Below are 19,254 nucleotides of genomic sequence, written 5' to 3' on the forward strand. Positions count from 1 at the left end.
AAGGTAGATGGTTCAAATTTTGTATTTGTGTAGATTTTAGTAGTGATATTGGTAGTGCTTATTTTTCGCGGAATTTTTGCTTGATATTTTGAGTTCTGACTGGCGTAACTCAACGCCGTGCTACGGCTTGTCTTAGTTTGGTTTGGAAGAATGCTGAATTTGCTGAATTTTTGTAATTTTTCAGCAAAAACACTTTAAAAAAATACAAAATCTAAGTTTTTCACTCTTTATTCTGTCAAATTCAAGTTAGAACAAGTCATAAGTAATGATTGAATCATAAACTTTCACTATATAAAGGTACCGTATTAAAAAGGAATCTTTGTCTAGAACTAAAAAAGTGTTCCACTTCCTTACTTCCTTCAATATGTCATTGTCACTTACATTCACCGGTTCTTGTAAAACTTGGACTCTACTTAATGCTTATTGAATTCATATCACATTCATATCATATTCATATTGTATATTGATAATTTATCTTAGTTATATATATTTTATGAAGTCGAGGCCCAGTGCGGCGTTTAGCTCCGCAACTCAATACGAAGTCTTCAGCGGAAAGTGGGGAAGGGAACGCTTTACGCTCAATTTTACATACAGCAGACTCCCTTCTCTACTTATCCAATTACAAATATTAAATATTCAATTTCGTTGAATGGGAATCGAACCTACACTCTCGTGCTTACAGTCGCACACGACTGGTCTCTGTTTTGTTCTTATAATAAATATGTAAATGAACCAATTTAAAAGCACGACTGTTAAATTTCTAACCAGCTTGTTATAATGTAAGTACTTCCCGAAGGTGGAAACGTCAAGATGAAATCTCGTTTTAATTAATCTCTCCCTAGAGTGATTATTACAAGGATGCTTGCAAAGTTTTAATTAAATAAGTAAGAATCAAATATTTTGGATAATTATACTAATATTTTATGTTCGAATTAATAGTAATATTGAAGAATTTTTTTTTTTAAGATTTTTGAATATTATTTACAGTAAACGCGATGTTTGTGGGTTCGATTTCCAATCGGGGGAATCAAATAATTATTATTTAAATTTCTTCGCTGTAGTAATGAGGCAAAGCCTGCTGATTAGTTCCATTATTCTACACATTATTCTACACACATTGCCCTGAGAATTCGTAAGAAACTGGGGAATTTAAGTGTCTTAATGGTAACAGAGTGTCTTAACACTAGTTGCCCGCAGCCTGAACCTAAATAAAATATATTGTTGTTTCGATAAAATTGTGACTCGGTTTACCCTCCGTGGGAATCGAACCAACAACCATCGTTTCCAGTAATATTCTAAAAACATTTGTTTCCTAGAGAACCTATTTTTAAAATACTGGGTTCCGAACTTTCTGCCCAATTTTCGAATTTAGTTTTATGAATTTAATTTATATTGCCTTTAGTGGCATACCTAGAGAATATTACGAAAAAAAGTAAAAAAAAAAATAGAAAATAAAGGTAACATTTTTTTTCTTATTCTCACATTTAAGTTAGTTAAGACTACAATAAGATCAACGGAGTGTAACATGATTATTCGTTTCCGCCCACATACAAAAGTTTTGTGAAGTCTCACGTCGAACACATCCTTCTCCATATTTGTTTGGTTAGATTTATATAATAAAAATAAAAATACGAGCTTATTCTGTTTTTCGTTGAAATATGGGACTGAAAAACTGACAATTTATATGCCAAATTATTTTACTGACTGTGGATCGAATCCCCAACATTCTTTTTACAGTCAGGGGCTGTTCCGTTGCGCCTAGACAGCCTTAAGATAAATATTAAAATATATTACATATACTACTAGCATAGCTTTTTAATTTAATTATGGTATATTGCAAATATAGGAACAGTCTAAATTACATTAAAATTGGTTTAATGGGAGATATAGATATTATATTAAACACCTATCCAGATAATTGAAATATGCTTAATTTTTAGCTTCCCTCTATATCCCGCTCAAAACAAGGTAAACAGAAGGAAATTGGGAACCTAGTTTTAACCTAGAACCTAGTTTTGGGAACACTCAGTTCCCACACTTCATTCCCCATTTTCCGTCTAATTAAGGAGGCAAAGCGCTGTGTTCAACACCACGGATTGCCTCGTTACTAGAGCGAAGAAATAAAAAAAAAAACATTTCCTCCACTGAGAATCGACCGGCCTACTTAAAATTTAATTTTTTAATATTATTTTAGTTTGTTATATTAGAAATGAAATAGGAAACGAGATCATTAGACAATAGTTTTTCTTAAATTACGTAATATAAAGTAAAATTGTTATTGCAACATTTTATAGAAGTTAAATCTTTCTTATCTCTTTGCTCGTTAAAGTTTTCTGCTCCAGTGCCGCGATTAAGATAATTGTATTGAAGTTACCTTTGAGTTCGATTTTTATTGTGAGGATTGTAAGAGGAGAGGAGAGGAGATGGAGAATAATGACAGCTATATTTTGTTCACATTTCATAACTTAAATGCTAGTTATTTAAATATATTAGTTAAAAATACAACACGGCCGAGTTCACAGTAATGCACACCGAAGCTTACTTATTTTTCCAGTTACTAAAATTTATTTTTATTCGCAAATAATATTTACCAGCTCCTTTCCAGATGTTTGCTTACTTTTAAAAGCTTTGGATTTGACCCCCTCAAATTTTTGATTATCAATTAATTATCTTCATTGAAAGCTAACTTGTTTAATCTTTATAAAAGTATTACTTTCTTAAATAAGCTAAAGTGTAATTAATTTTTATCTACAAAAGATAACGTTGTCCTTTGATAAGTCTTTTAGAATTCGAGTCTATAAGCTTGTGAACGAAATATCCAAATTAATATACAAAGGCCGTCGAGGCGCAGGGGCACAAGTGTAACTGTATCGTGACGGTTATGGGTTCGATTCCCACACGGAGGTCTGGGTTAATAGTTATTAATAAATTATAAATTCAATTCTTCGCTGTGGTAAAAAAAGCGCATGGTTGAGAGAAAATTCGGTGGAAAGTGATGAAACGAGTGTCTGGGTTGGCTACCCTGGTATGCCTACCGACAAAAATACAGCTGAGAAAATAATAAGACTACGTTTTCTGGACCTACAAAACAACTACTATAATAAAATCTTTTTCTATTCGTTGGCAATTCTGAATTTAATATAGAAAGTGCTGAAATATTTTCAGTACAATATCCGTATACTCTGCGTGAAAGCTTCCTCAAAACAAACAAATTAATTTGAGCCGAGATGTTTTTGACGCGAGTTTAAATAATCTTGTAAAAGTTGCTAGAGATTGGACGGTTAATCCTTTATTTTTTATTCTTAAGTAGAATAATTTATTTCTTAGAATGGGAATCGAATCCACCACCATATGTTAACCGTAATGTTAACCATTCTACTAGTACTACGATGGAATCCTAAAAAATCTCGAAAAGCCTTAAAAGATATATAGTAAATATATTTTCAATTCATAAGTCTTTTGCAACATAAACTGACATTAAGTAGAAAAGACGCTTGACTTTTTAATTGCTTTCACGTTAAAAGGTATTCATAATAATGAAGGTGAATTAATTTTGATATATTTTTTTCCTTGTTTTTTATATTTAAGAAGCTTTTACGAGACCGTTCTCGAAGTTATATATTATTATATATTTTTTTAGTTTCACGCTATATCACGCATATACTCGTAGCAAAAATGCAGAGGCCACCTGGGAACCTAGTTTCCGTTGTTCACATCCCGCTGAATTTTGCAGGTAAGTCTTGAGACTTCACTTGAATGAAAGCTATTATATAATAAACATCACTTACAAGAAGACAGCATTTCATTAAAATTATTAAAAACACCGCTTTTAGTTCAAATCAGATTGCGATTACAATAAAATATTAGAAAATAAGATTTTTTTCTTATTTTCCACTGGTTTATTCTAATCTTTATTCAACATTGAAACCTTTTTAGATGAAATACGCAAAAATATGAACGAAAATCTAATTTAGTCCAAAGTATAGGCAAATTTCTCACCCTATTACATTCTGAGTAGGTTACACAATCCTTTTGTTATTTGACACCCATGAACAAATAAAAATCGGTAAAATGCTAATCGACCACGCACTGAGGGTTCTGTATTAATTTCATAATTTTAGGTAAACTAGATATACAACTTATAAATTTAATTTTGTAAAAAAAAACAGAAATCAATTTTTATTCGTTTATCACATAAATTTTCAATTTTAGATTTTGTCCTTTTGCTAGATCTTCGGCAAGTCATATCATATAGATTTTTCAAGATGCGACAAATTCAAGGCAAAAACATATCATTTTTATTAATTTAGAAGTTTAATTTATTTGTGCTCCAAAGAAGATAGAGATTATAGATATAGATATTTGATAGTAACAGCTTTGAGACTATAGATATTTGATATTAACAGCTTTTTGAGTAACGTGTTCTTGAGAAATATAAAATTGACAGACACACATGCAGAAAAACCACAAAGTGATTCTATACTGGTTCGTGAGTTCTCCATTCAACGTGACACTGGCGAAGTGATTTTGTGCTCAACTGGCACGCTCGGAACGCCATAATAGAAAAAACAGAACAGAACAGAACATCTATACTGGTTTCATTTTATTTTTTTTGTAGTACGAAACCCTACAAATAGGGTCACCAACTTTATTTTGTCACATGCGTAAAGGAAAATCTTCCTTTGATGAAGAATATTTTCAAAGAAAATAACATACATTCTCTTAACAAGCCTGGTGGAAATTCTTCACATCAGTCGGATATATTTATTAAGGAAATAAAATGAGATGAAATTTTGTCCTTGGTTTTAGCGACGCAGGGTAAGCAACTTGTTAGGGATGACAAAGATTTAAATGAAAAAGCGATTGAATTGAATAAAAAAGGGTGAATTGAATAAATATTATGTGGATGAGTGCTACCGACGGTAAGAAGTGAACGTAAAAGTTGTAATATAAAATTTAAAACATTTTTTTAGCTTCAAGCAATATCCTGCACATATCAGGGTAGACTGAAAGAACCTGGAAACCTAATGTTCAGACATTTCATTTCCTATTAAGTAGTCGTACACTTATACACACACTTCTATTGTCCATTTTTCACTAAATTTTTAAAGTATTGGGTGTTGAGTGGCGAAACTCAACGCCGCGCTTCGTTACCAGAGCGAGGAAATTTAAATATTAAATATTTAATTTCCTTAAGTTGAACCACAAGCTGGCGCGTTTACAATCGAACTAACCCTGCGCTACGACTGGCCTCTCTTTTATATCACATTTCAGTTTTGTTTTTACTATTAACATATGCTCTCCTTTTATGAGAAGAGAAGTTGAGCGGAGGAACCAAACGTCACCTTTGGAGTACAGAAAAAATTAAACGTTTAAGTCCATACAAGGAAAAGATACGAATTATGCCTTATATTATTTGCCTAAAGGTTTACGAAAAACGCTTCATAAATTCGTATAAAAATCGCTACGCAGTTATGAAATTTTGTAAAAAGTAAGAAGTTATCGCACAAATGAAAGAGAAACCCGAAAATTGATAATATAGAAATATATTGAGTAATTTTCCATTTTACTTCTATAGAAACCAACATACAGATTAAACGTAATTAACCTATTTAAAAGAATTATCGACAAATCGGTGGAATTGTACATAAATAATTTAGACACGTACTCGTAAGCGATTTACTAATCGGAACACGTAGCGGGTTTAAGGTTGAAAGTTTTGTCTCTCGAAGGGACAGAGGTTTGTCGAATTTGCTGGACTATACATTTGTATAGAAATGGCTGTTTATGCAATGCATATTTTTACCGTACATGAGACTAGAAGGGTGAATTCGTTATATAGTGATAAAATCTGGGATTTGTAGGTATATAAGCTCCAAATAACCTATATGTATATATTTAAGTTAGTGTTTCCACCGAATTCTGGAAGCGTTGCGTGTTGAGTGGCAAAACTCTACGCTGCGCTTTGCTTCGAAATCAGAGCGAAAAAATTAATATATGAAATATTTAATTTTCTCGGGTGGGAATCGAACCCACAAACTGTCGCGCTGTAGTCACTACATATATATAAACTAGTGGACCCGGACGCGGCTACGCCTGCTTGAACTATAAGAATATTTTCGCGTCGGTCATATCATACTATGCCGCCCGAAGGCTAGGTCATTTCGAATCAGTGACATCTTCTTAATTATTTATTAGAATGTTATACAGAAAACTATAATTTCAATCTAGATAAAATGTTAAGAGTGACTATTATATTTATTTTTATAAGGATGAATGTCAAAATGTCGCGGTAATGGTTGCGTAGCGACGCGACGGTTGTTATTAAGATGGCAGAATAAATTGCATGTCAAATTAGAAAGTACTTTAAAATATATTAGTTTATATGTATAATGTAATGTTATATAGCCTATAGCACTTCTGAAGAATGCAGCTTTCATACAAAACAAAAACAATGTAAATCGGACCAGTAGATCCAGAGATCTTAGCGTTCAAACAAACAAACAAACAAACAAACTCTTCCGCTTTATTATATTAGTATAGATACAATAAAACATATTTTTTAACCAATCATTAAGAAAAAGAGACCTATTAGTTTTTATATTTTAATAAGCAGCCTACTGTGGCAATTGTATTTTAAAAGAAGTGTAAAAAAAAAAAAATAATTTCATCTAATTGCCTTAGGAAATTGCATATTTAAGCGATTGGTGATAATTGGCACCTTTCTTTTGTATTTATAGGATGACACTATGCATCTATACTTCTTTACTAATATTATAATACTTAATAATTTGTTATAATATTGTATTTGTTATATATAATTTAGTTATTGGTTATTTTAATATAAATTAGTTATTGAAAGAAACGAAGAGAGGACGGAATGCAATGGCAGCGAAACGTGGGTATTAAAGAAGAAGAATGAAAGAAAGATGAACGCCGTGGAAAAGCGATCTCTTCGTAGGATATGCGGATTCAGCTTAGCTGATTGAATCCGCAATAAACACAGAATGGCAGGTACTAGCGAGGATGTCACGGTGAGAATGAAGAAGGATGTGCTCAGCTGGTTTGGGCACGTCGAACGAATGAGTGATGAAAAAATGGCAAAAAAGATTTATGATGAAAAAGTTAGTGGTAAGAGAAGTAGAGGGACACCTCGGTAGACCTTCGAAAACACAGTATCGAAGATACTGGAGGAAGGTCACGTAAAAAGCATGAGGGACCCCCCCCTAAGGGCATGTATGAAGAGGTTAATGACAGTGGACGAGGCGAAAGAGACTACCCCGCTAGGGATAAAGCGTGAAGCTATGCTAATACTAAGTAAAATATTTTATTAGGTTCCACGCCCACATAAAGGTGCTGTCGTTTAAAAGTGAAATTAATTATTTCACTATTTTTGAATGGTACAATATTACATACAACCATCTTCTTATATATAAATGAAACTATCTGCATAAAAGTGATCATATTTCAAAAAACTATTGAATTTAAGCAATATGTTGCTTCAAAAAATAATTCGAACTTTGAGCAGTCTTGAAAATCCCGAATATCCTTTATTAGGTCCCAATATCACAGGTCTTTATTGGTTCGGCCTCTGGCAATGCGGTCGCAAATATCGAGACGCCTTTTTTAACTTTGTACATTTCTGTTCGTTACTTTTCGTAATAAGCCAATTCTTGGAGCTATATTTCATGGAGAAAGATTTGTTGAAAGTTCTTTTCAATGTTACCATCACCGCTTTGGGCCTCGTGTCCATTTCCAAAACATTATTTTTCATTTTGTTTCTCAAAGATTGGAAATTGTTAATAAAAAATATATCAGCTGAAGAAATTCATGCATTATCTGTTGGAAATAAAAATGTGGTTAATTATATGAATCAATACAAGAGTTACTCAAGAAATCTGACTTACCTGTACTGGTGCATAATGCTGATGACGAGCTTCGTCATAATGCTGTCTCCATATCTAAAATTATTATCTAATAATTATCTCGAACTAGTTAAAAATGGGACAGAGCCATACCCACAAATGCTAAGTTCCTGGTTTCCATTCGATGACACTAAAATGCCTGGTTACTTCATATCAGTAACTGTTCATATACTAATAGCAATTCAAGGAATTGGGGTTATAGCAGTCTACGATTCTAATGCTGTTGCTATAATGTCATTTTTAAAAGGTCAAATGCAAATTTTAAAGTATAAATGTGAAAATATTTTTGGTGACGACTATGAGGTAATTTCGCAAGCAGAAGTGATTAGCAACATAAAAGAATGTCATCGATTACACAATTTTTTTATTGAGTAAGCATGGTTCTATATGTCACATGTTATTCCATAAAAATATTTGGAAATTAAAATTTTAATAATTAATAATTTATAATAATTTTATTTTTTGAATTTCATTATTATACAATTTAAATTAAATAATATTAATATAATACATTATTTATATTAACTATCTCTTACAGACAACATAAATTGTTTAACACAATTTTATCTCCGGTTATGTTTATTTATGTATTGGTTTGCTCCATCATGATTTGTTGCAGTGTAGTTCAGTTAAGTGTGGTAAGAAAACTTTTAATATTTATATATATAATATATTATATAATATATAATATATATAATATATTTTAATATTTATATATAAAATAATTTTAATATTTCGTATAAAAATTCTGTTATGTTCTTGTATGACTAAGCACAGTGGTTGTGAGTTCGAATCCAACTTCGGGGAATTAACCATTTTCATTTCCTCCTGCTCCTCCTCCTTCTGCTTTCATTATGACACTTACTAATTATACGTTGATCTAGTAATATAATAAAATGCGATGAATTGTGTTGATTAAGGAAGACGAAATAAATTTTCTGTTATTCAAACTTTAGGGGGTCGTTAGTTTCATCTTGACATTTTTCTTTTAGTTACAGTGGCTCCTTTAGCCCTAAACAGTCTTTATTTAAGTTGTTCAAAACAATACTAACTAATATTTACCATTTTTTTATATTACAGGAGGGAGTGCCGATATCTCAAAAGTTTTGGGTCATTGAATATACTACAGCACTGATAATTCAACTTTTATTGTATTGCTGGCATAGCAACGAAATTGCTTATGAAGTACGTTTGTCGTGATGACAGTTTTCATTTTTCATTTTTAAATTTTTATGTGACATATAGCTCATTCTATAGAATAAAAAATAAAAAAACTTATCATTATTTTACAGTTAAGTACTGTTTTTGAAAATTAAAACTCCCTAACTAACTACAACGTTTGAATATTATAAAAAAATATGGGTGGACTTGAAATAAATATTCTACCATAATATAATTTATATTTAGTAATAAAAATCCATCTATTTAGAAAACTGAAAAATATAACAAAAATCACAAACATCATCATCATCAAATCATCATCATCAACAAAACTCAAACAAGTCCCAGGCGCGGCCTCGCCTGCTTGAACTATAACAATATTTATTAAATATATTTATGAAATTATTTGCAATTTTCAATAGAATTAGTAATTCTTATGACGCTAGCCCACAAAGACCTCAATGTTAGTTGGCCTCAATGCTAGTCATTAATTTTGGATTTTGAAGTACAGAATGTTTTCCAAGGTTCCCAGGTTCCCAGGTTCCGTTTGCCTACCCTGCTTTATGCGGGATAGCTATAATAAAACCTATTTACTATTTTAGAGTGCATCAGTTGATTTGGGTGTCTATACGAGTAATTGGTGGCGTGGAGATATGAGCCTTAGGCGTCATGTTCTACTGTTAGCTGGAAAATTATCACCTACGTTTATATTGGATGCTGGGCCATTTAACCAGTTTTCTATGACTACTTTTATTAATGTAAGTAAAAAAAAGATTTTTTTTTAAGATAAATTAAATTACCCTAGGATTTGTTTAGTTATTGACAATTTTTTCATCAATATTAAGTGATTGTTAACAGAAAAAGACAGAATTTAATTCTAAATATAAGCAGTTCATATCACGAGATAAGAAATGGAGTCCAATTTAATTTCAGATAATGAAAGGAGCCTACAGCTTCTACACGCTTTTCACTCAGATGCCCGAAAATAAGGAATAATATTTTTATCAAGACATATTAATTATAGTATTAAAATATCAAAATGAATAATGAATGAAAAATACAAATGAAGATTATATATCTACTAAGCACTTTCAACTACAATTCATTAGATTTAGATTTTATTTAATAGATATAATTTTTAATCAACATGACTTGAGTTAATAAATGAATCTCAATGATTATTTGTTTGCTTTAATTGCGTAACCAACTAACAATGACATTTTTTATATATTTATCTTTTATGACGCAAATGAGTGAGCGTTCGAGTCAGCTGATGATAAGAGATCAGCGCCAGCCTAGATCCTTTGCTGGTGGAGATAGACCCACATTTGAAGACACCTATGACACTTCGAGGTACATTTGATGATACTTATGTCACATCGCCGCACTATATTTTTATTCCAATGTGTCAAAGCTTATTTGACATAAAAAAATATTATTTGTCTTTGTCATATGGTCACATGACATCGATCGTGACCTCAACCCGTAGTAAACGGGTTAAATATACAAAATATAAAAGAAATTAAACATCATTTTATTATGCTTTATTATACAGTAAAAACTTTGCTGAAACAATTTTCAAATATTAATGAAAGTTTAGAGAATATTATTTTTATTTGAACTGTAATATTATTTAGATTGTTTAATTGAATAAATAGCTTTAGATTTTTTTGAATTATATAATAGATAGTTTCTTCTTATCTTTGTGATTTACCTCCCATATAGCAGGACAGGCAGAGAAAACCTAATGTTAAAACACTATGTTTCCCAAACGATACTCAATTTTCGAGATATTGAATATTGCTTGTCGTCATATCAGAGCGAAGAAGTGAAAATAATACATACACACACATGGAATCGAACCGAAGCATTTACAGCCAGAGGCTGTTCCACTGAGCAACGATGGTTTCTTATTAATTTCTATACGTTTACAATATTAGTGTAAGCTTCTAGCGTGCTTGTAAATTAGCTTCTTATTCAGCGAAATTAGAAACATATTATTATAATTTGATTTTATATAATTAGTAGCGAAAATTCATATGAGCGATTGCGAAATATAACTTCTGCAAATGATATTGATATTTTTATCCTAAAAAAAAATGTTCTAATCTTCCCTCTTGCTTAACAGCGTGTAATAGCTATACGAGCCCTTTAATATCTGAAAGGAAAATAGTAATTTATACAATTTTTAATTAATTAAATACCTAATGCCCTTTTTAGTAAAGTAGTTAAAATAGATGCATGTGTGCATATAGATGTATTTTGTGTAACACATTTATAAACACGTAGAACCCATAAGAAAAATTAAGAATAGAGTTTTCTCAATTAATCAATTCTCTTTAGTGAGAATTGAACATTTAACAAATTATATTCTAGATATTAATAGGATAGTCTATTGTATTATAATTATTATAATTTTAACTTCTGTATTCAAAAAAATTCTGGCGAAAAATGGACAATGAAAGTGTCTTAATGGGAACGGAGTGTCTTAACACTAATTTCCCAGGTTCCCTCTGCCTACCTTGCAATGAGCGAGATACAGCCTCAAGCTTAAAAAAACTTCCATATCCAAATAATCCTTCTTTATGTACCTGACCATTTGTTCTTATTTTAGTATACGTACCGCAACAAATGTAGCAACAGTCAGCTTAGTGAAGGGCCCAGCTGTGAATATAACACTTTTATTCAGTTGACCTCCAAGCAGCACTATACTGCGGCGTATGCGGACCCCTTGTGACCACCAGGCACTAGTGTAGACACCCTCATCGACTTTTAAACTCTGGAATATTAGCATATCATAAGCAAATGCTAATAGATGATAGCTTCACGCTGTATCCCGCACACAGCAGGGTAGGCAGAGGGTTTTAGTGAATCGATCTTAGGTGATAATGAATTTTTAAGATATAAACTCAATAATTGAAATTTTACGGCGTTAAGTTCCACCACTCAACACGTAATGTGTCGAATTAGGGTCAAAAATGTATAGGGCAAACCGAAGTGATTTGATATTATTAAAGACTAGCGGACGCGCGCAGCTTCTCTTGCTTATTTAGGGGTGAATTCCAGAAAACCATGAAACACATATTCAATTAAATATTTTTAAGAGTCTAAATTCCTAATTTTATAAAAATCGGTGGCGATTTAAAGATTTTTCCATACAAACTTTCAACCCCTTATTTGCACCCTTAAGAGGAGAATTCTAGAAAACGATGAAACACGTATTCAATTAAATACTTTCAAAAATCTAAATTTCAAATTTTATAAAAATCGGCGCCGTTTTAAATTTTTTTCCATACAAACTTTCTACCCCTATTTCACCCCTTTAGGGTTAAAATTTTACAAAATCCCTTCTTAGTGGATGTCCACATTACGAAAGTAAACATCTGTCCAAATTTCACGTTTCTACGCACAGCGGTTACTTCTGTGCGTGCGTCTTACCTCAGTCAGTGAGGACAAGTCCTTTTATATATATAGATAAGTATCTTTGCATATCAGGGATTAGGAATAATATGGGACATATATATATGATAGAATGAATCTAAAGCTATACAGAATATTATAGTTTTAAAGTAACGCTATTAACTATCTCAAATTATTCTAAACATTTTGAAAATTTTATTCCACGTTTAAGAAAGAAAAATCTTGGAAACGGTTTTACGGTGGACGTGGACGATTTCCAAGTAGTGCGGGTTCAAATCCCTCTTCGTTAAAAATTTTAAACGTTTCCAAATGAATATATGTCAAGTTAATTATAAAAAAAACATACCATATACAAAACCTTATTGCTGTGCCAGCAATATAAAAAAAGCTGAGCAACGAGGGCAACGAGATATTCGGCTATCCACACTTGTTGCATTGTAGTCGTGCCTTCCTATAAAAATGATATGAGAATAATATTTTCTTTTGACGTTTTTCATTTGCAAGTTTATAATGAGACCATCGTAGCACAGAGGCACAAGGGTGTGATTAAAAACGATGATTGTGGGTTCGATCCCTACAAGGGAATTAATTAAAATTTAATAATATTTTCATTTCTTTGCTCTAGCGCCAAGGCAAAAAGCCCGGCGTTGAGTTCCGTCACTCAAAATGCAATGCCTTGAAAGATTTTGCGAAATGAGTGTCTTAATTTATTTTGCATTTTATCTAGATCTTGATCTAGAGATCGAAAAAAATAAAATAATTAATTTCTCATTAGGAATCCTACCGTCAACTCTCGTCTACTTCCATTGAAGATGTAAAGTATTATTTTTATTATTTTCATAAAATTATAATTCTTTAATTCTAGTCTCAAAGGACTAAAAAACAAGCAACAAGGTTCCTTATTTATTCTTTACTTTTTCTGTTTGTTAAAAGTAAAGAAAAAAATAAGGAAGCATTTAAAAAATGCTCAGAAAGTTTCCTTTCATTAAAATAAATTGCATTTGTCTTTGTCCTTTGTACACAAGGAATTTAAAAAGTGGGATGCCTACATGAGGCGTAGGAATAGATTTTTAAGTGTTCTTAAAACTGATATAGCTTAGTTGCGAAGTATTCATTGTATCGTTGTGGATTGGATGCCCACTCAGGGAAAAAAAATGTATCCCGCACATAGTAGGGCTGGCAGAGGGAACCTGGGAACGTAGTGTTAATAAACATTGTTCTGATTAAAACACTTCCATTACCCACTTTTCGCCGAATTCTGGAGGCATTGCATGTTGAGTGAGAGGAAATGAAAATATTATTATTGAAAATATATATATAAATATATTTTAAGTTTTAAATGTTTTCGTTTTTCATATTTGCCTTATCTGAATTAATTATTTATTACATTTCTAATTTAGAAACCATATTTTAAATTACGTACCGTAGTTAGTTGAACTGCGCTTGCACAAATCATGAGCGAGCAAATAATGACATATAAGAACATTACAGGTGAAAGAAGTGAATTTAGAATTTTAGAATACCTGTTGATAAAAAATATCAATATTAAAAAAGAATGAAAGAGTTATATATATTTTAATCAGGCTTGTTTAAGCTTTGTTTAAGCATCTCCTTACTTTATTAAAAGGACATGATGGTGATGACATTCCTTGATTCTTTTGACTGCAGTATTATAACTGATAAATTCTTCTCCATTTCCAAATAGATCGGCACATTTTTCCCTCAAAAATTCGAACTGTCCAGCAAAAAATGACATTAAGACAACGGCGTTCGAATCATATGTAGCTACTATACCTCCCCCGTAGAAACAGATCAGAGAATGAAACACGACTATTGTCCAATATCCAAGACCTCGGGTTTTGTCAAACGGTGTCCAAGAACTCATTATTTCAGGATATGCCAATGTACCATTCCTTATCTGTTCTCTCCGTTGTAAAGAAGAGAAGTAGAGAACTAAAGGAGCCAAAATTACGGTAAACACAGTAGCAGTGACCAGACACCAATAAAAATACGTCACTGCTCTGGAATATTTAGTATATTCATTGACAATCCTTTTTGTTTTTTTACTTTGTTTATTCAGTTGCTGTTTTTCAACTAATGATACAAATTCAAAAATTTCTCTCCAAGATTTTTGCCATGAAATAAAGGTTGTAGCTTTAACAACACATACTGTGCTCAGCATTGTCACCGACAAATTCCTTAAAGCCATCTCTAAGTTAGACCTGATGTACCAAAGTTCTATATATTGACTCATTACAAATATAATAGCAAAAATATGAATAGTATTATATGCGATTTTAGCTTTCCCTTTATTCGGTTGCCACATGCCCCATGTCTGTAAGCCCCATAAAGTAGGTCCAAGTAAAGGATATTCAGGATCCTCTAGGCTTGGAAAGAGTATCACCATTTTAATAAGGTTTAGCAAAGTAAGCAACTGCTTTATTCAAAAGTTGTTAAGAAATGACAGAATTTATACGAATCGTCAATACAATACAAATACATAAGTGATGCTCGTGGATTTTTACGTTAATAATAATATACAACAAATTTATTTTTGTCATACGAATTGTTATAATAATTGGAGCAAGTATTTAGTAATTGCAGCGATCCACTTGATAAATTATAATTTTTAATGGAAAAAAGACAAGGCAAACGAGCATTCGAGTCACCTGATGGTGATCACCGCCGCCCAGGACCCCGTGCAACACTAGAGGAGCTACAGGTACGTTGTCGGCCTTTGAGGTGGAGACCGCGACTTTTGGGAAAGTCACCTTTTTTTCTAACGAAGCTTTCATATTTATATGACGACTTTAATCTGATTTTAGGAACATTTCTCTTATATAATGAATCTTAAAAAACAAAAGAGAACGCCAAGCAATACTGGCTATAGTTATTTTAAATTAAAAAAAAATACTTTAAACCTGTAATAACCATATAAATATGTATTAAAATTCAAAGGGAAATCTGAACTTCTTAGCACCAGGTTGACTCTGCTACGAGAAAATAGAGTAAAGCAACATCAAATTTATAATTTATGATATAAATTAAATTTAAAAAATAAACATACATACTACATTTTTGCTACAATATGTATATAGTAACTTAATATTTCTCAAGTAGTAGTTTAGTTTCTTAAATAATTGTGGGGTAACTATTATAGTAGGATAGACACCTGTCCTAACAAATCAAAGTAAATTACATACTTCATACTAAAATTTAAAACGTCAGGGACGTTGTATTTTTCTTAAGTAAAAAAATTACACTTTTTATTTCACAACGTACAATTTCTTTATTGATATGTGACATATACAAAGAAATTGTTTTAGAGATCAGTTTATACAATAATGAAGCCAGACATGGTTCAAGGGCACCAGCGTGGGAACACGATAGGTTGTGAATTCGATTCTCACTCGAAGAAATTAAATATTTAATATTTTCAATTCCTCGTTATTATAGTAACAAGTTAAAGCACGGAAAAGTGGGGAACGGGGTGCCTTAACCCCAGGTTCCCTCTGCCTACCGTGCTATGTGCGGGATGACTTACAGGGAACACAGCGTGGAGCTTATAAATTTAGCTAATATAATAAATAATAAAGACTTTTTCTTTTTCTGGTTTGTAAAATGATATTGTTACGATTTTGATTTACAATAAAAAAAAATTACAACAATAAAGATATAAATTTGGTTATATTAAGGGCATTCAAAGTATAAAAACATGTTTAGAAGTGTGTTTATAAAAAGTAATAGCAAATTTTAAAATAAGCAAAATATGTAATAGAGAAAAATAAGCAAAATACTCGTATGTAATAGAGAACTTTTTTTAAAAAATACTTATTAATATAGTGAAAAGAAAAAGAAATTGTAAACTTTCATTACGTTATATTCATTTAATAAAAAAGCGAGGCAGTAAAACTTGAAAATTATGCCATCTAGTGACGGACAGAATAACAATTTTGATAACGCCATCTAGCGTTCAATAGTCGTCTTTTTATAAGTTATATCGGAACCATAACATTAACAAATTTATTGTATAGCAATATGAGCAAAAGAGAATAGATGTCGTAGATTAAAAAGATAACTCAAGATGAGTTTATAAGTTGAAATAGTTTTATGAAAATAAATATCTATTTTAATTACTGATCCATTCTTTTATTGTTAGTCAAACTTCTTATATTTAAAAATTAATCTTAAAAGTTGGAATATTTTTCACTTTTTATTACAGTAAATTAATTAATATTCTGTAGGGAAAAATTACAGTATATTAGGTTAGACAGTTAATTTTATAACTACTGTAGAAAATTTGAAAAGGGATTTTGAAGATACTACTTACCATTCCATAAATCATCCCATCACGTGAAAGAATGGGGAGCCTTCCTGATGGAGGGGCAAGAGGAGCAGAAGGAGCAGGAGGAGAAAGGGGGAGGGAAGGGTAAAAGTGGGACTTGCAATCCTAGAAAACGATTAAGGGCCCCTCTGCAATTTGCACTCACGCCTCTACAACATTAATTTTTCATTGAATTTTATTTTAACATTTTAAACAATCATAATGTCTTAGAGTTCCACAACCGAACCTGCAATTTCTACGTACGAAAAATAACATGAAGCTAAAAAAATATAGTCACCTTTGCAATACAAATGACCAATTAATTCCCCCATGTGGAAATCGAACCCATTAACGTTGCCTTTATAGTTACACTCTGTGCCATTGTGTAATGACTGCCTCTTAATCTCTTAATAATAATACTACATTTACATATTTTACACGTCCATTTTTGAAATTACCAGATACCCAATTAACGAGTATTAAATAAACCGTTAGAGAGAGCTTGCAACGGCGTTTTATAGCTCACCCAGCTTTGGACTGCCTCCACATGGCCGGAATCCAAACTATTTTATCGCTAAATTTCGGATGTCTGTGGGCAGCAAGTTATATGGTACCTTACTTTAAGCCACCAAGAGTGTGTGAGCTTAAATAACTAACTTTTATATGCGTTTTCTATAGTTATAATAAATATTATTTATTTCTCATGATTGAGGGCAGGCGTGACCCAGGGATGCTTTCAAAATTAAGTGGAATATGGGGAACGGAAGTATATTAATCGTACTAAATAAAATATGTATTATTTTTATTTCTTCGCTCTGGTGTCGCAGCGTACGCAATGCCTTCAGAATTCGATGAAAAGTGAGAAACGGGGTGTTTTAAGATTAGGTTCCTACCTACCCTGCTCCATGCGGAATACAGAGTAAAACTGAAAATAACAAAAATGCATTCTGTTGTAATTAAGTTTATTCTATTGTAATTTAGTTTTAATTATTTATTTAAAAAAAAACTGTTTACTTCATATTGCAAGCAAACTATGTAAAACCAAAATATCTCCTATTCAGTAAATTCTATTAACTAACAACAATTCCTAATAGCTATCAACAACAAAATTGAATTCACAGTTTATTTTTCTTTTCAGTCTGTATTTCAACGTCTAGACTGAATTTTAATACAATAAGACATAAAGAAACAATTGACTTCAGCTACCAGCTCATATAAAAACGCGATGCATTTCACAATTTTCACATTGTAGCCGTTTTTTACGGAATATTGGCATCGGAAAGCTATAAATTCTGGAAAATAATCTGATAGTAATTCAGTGGTCTGCATCAGAATCCACCACTTTGAACCAAAAATGTGTAAATTGTATTGTATTTTTCATTATATTTCGGTAATTCGGATGAATCGTTTGGTTTCAGGGCGGTTCGAAGAGCGCTTGTGTTTTTCATAGGGATTATTAACATAGAATTTTCATTTTCAAATTTTATATAATGAAAATAAATTTTAAATTATACTGTGATGTTTTTATATAACAACAGTCTATATTTTATATCTATCTATATTATAAAACAAAGTCCTTTGCTGCGTTTGTCTATCTATTTATCTGTTCGTGGTAAACATAAAAACTACTGCATAGATTTTCATGAAGTTTTCATAAAAAAATTAAGTAAAGTTATAATTTTCGAATATTCTATGACCAAAATTAACAAAAACGTATATCTATATATATAAAATCGAAAGGTCACTCACTCATCACGAAATCTCAGAAACTACAAGTGCTAGGAATCTCAAATTTTGCATAGGAGTTACTTATAGGACGTAGGTGCTCGCTAAGACGGGGATTTGCAATATTCGACTTCTAAGGGGTGGTTTTGGGGTTTAAAGTTTGTATGAAACTTCGTTACTACAAATGCTAGGAGTCTCAAATTTAGGACGTCCATGTAGGACGTCACTTATAGGACGTAGGTACTCATGGAGACAGAAATTAATAATAAAGTAGTCCACGCAGGCGAAGCCGCGAGCGGGCCGCTAGTTACATATAAACGTATATTCCTACCATGGACGAATTCTTATCAATGCCAGTTATTTAATCATTGAACCATTTTAAATTGTAAATTGCTTTAATAATGGTGGCATGTAACAAATAAAAATTTTGCAATGCCCTCTACAAAAACTGTACATATATACAGGGTGTCCCGGGAGTCAACGATAAAACGAAACCAGGTGATAGACCAAGTCATGACAGTTATGAGAAAAATATAAAAAAAAATCTTTGTCATGTATTTTTCATATTATATTGATTTTAAAAAATATCGGAAAAACCGACACCCTGTGATGGTTTTTCAAGTCCCAGGACTACAAATATTACTCTTTCTTCATTTTTTTTCTGTAATGTAATCATGAGTAACCCTTCTGTGAATTACA

At 31.6% G+C, this 19,254-nt stretch overlaps 2 protein-coding genes across 2 annotated transcripts; one reads left to right on the forward strand and one right to left on the reverse strand.

The window, feature by feature from the left end:
- Positions 1-7,357: 7,357 nt before the first annotated feature.
- On the forward strand, positions 7,358-10,168 carry LOC146536384 (4-vinylanisole receptor-like). Its single transcript, XM_085190353.1, has 5 exons — positions 7,358-8,296; positions 8,464-8,563; positions 9,006-9,110; positions 9,689-9,844; positions 10,020-10,168. Exons 1-5 carry the CDS (start codon positions 7,494-7,496, stop codon positions 10,080-10,082), a joined length of 1,227 nt encoding a protein of 408 aa, XP_085046479.1. The 5' UTR covers positions 7,358-7,493; the 3' UTR covers positions 10,083-10,168.
- A 466-nt stretch (positions 10,169-10,634) lies between these two features.
- LOC146536385 (odorant receptor 82a-like) lies at positions 10,635-14,916 on the reverse strand. The gene is made up of 5 exons (XM_085190335.1): positions 14,123-14,916; positions 13,930-14,029; positions 12,853-12,957; positions 11,710-11,865; positions 10,635-11,244 (listed from the first exon to the last, which is right to left on the reverse strand). The coding sequence occupies exons 1-5, from the start codon at positions 14,911-14,913 to the stop codon at positions 11,191-11,193; spliced, it is 1,206 nt and encodes a 401-aa protein (XP_085046461.1). The 5' UTR covers positions 14,914-14,916; the 3' UTR covers positions 10,635-11,190.
- Positions 14,917-19,254: the final 4,338 nt, after the last annotated feature.

The sequence above is a fragment of the Heliconius melpomene genome, chromosome 9, assembly GCF_056956725.1.
Source record: "Heliconius melpomene rosina isolate 202511_hmr_F chromosome 9, ASM5695672v1, whole genome shotgun sequence".
Taxonomy (NCBI): domain Eukaryota; kingdom Metazoa; phylum Arthropoda; class Insecta; order Lepidoptera; family Nymphalidae; genus Heliconius; species Heliconius melpomene.

Excerpts from the sequence above, each read along its gene's own strand:
- LOC146536384 (XM_085190353.1), top strand. The coding sequence starts at position 7,494 with ATGTTGCTTCAAAAAATAATTCGAACTTTGAGCAGTCTTGAAAATCCC. Across the intron at positions 9,111-9,688 it reads GCAACGAAATTGCTTATGAA|AGTGCATCAGTTGATTTGGG; the intron begins GTACGTTTGTCG and ends TTACTATTTTAG. Across the intron at positions 9,845-10,019 it reads CTATGACTACTTTTATTAAT|ATAATGAAAGGAGCCTACAG; the intron begins GTAAGTAAAAAA and ends ATTTAATTTCAG.
- LOC146536385 (XM_085190335.1), bottom strand. The coding sequence starts at position 14,913 with ATGGTGATACTCTTTCCAAGCCTAGAGGATCCTGAATATCCTTTACTT. Across the intron at positions 14,030-14,122 it reads CATCATGTCCTTTTAATAAA|GTATTCTAAAATTCTAAATT; the intron begins GTAAGGAGATGC and ends TTTTATCAACAG. Across the intron at positions 12,958-13,929 it reads GCGCAGTTCAACTAACTACG|GAAGGCACGACTACAATGCA; the intron begins GTACGTAATTTA and ends TCATTTTTATAG.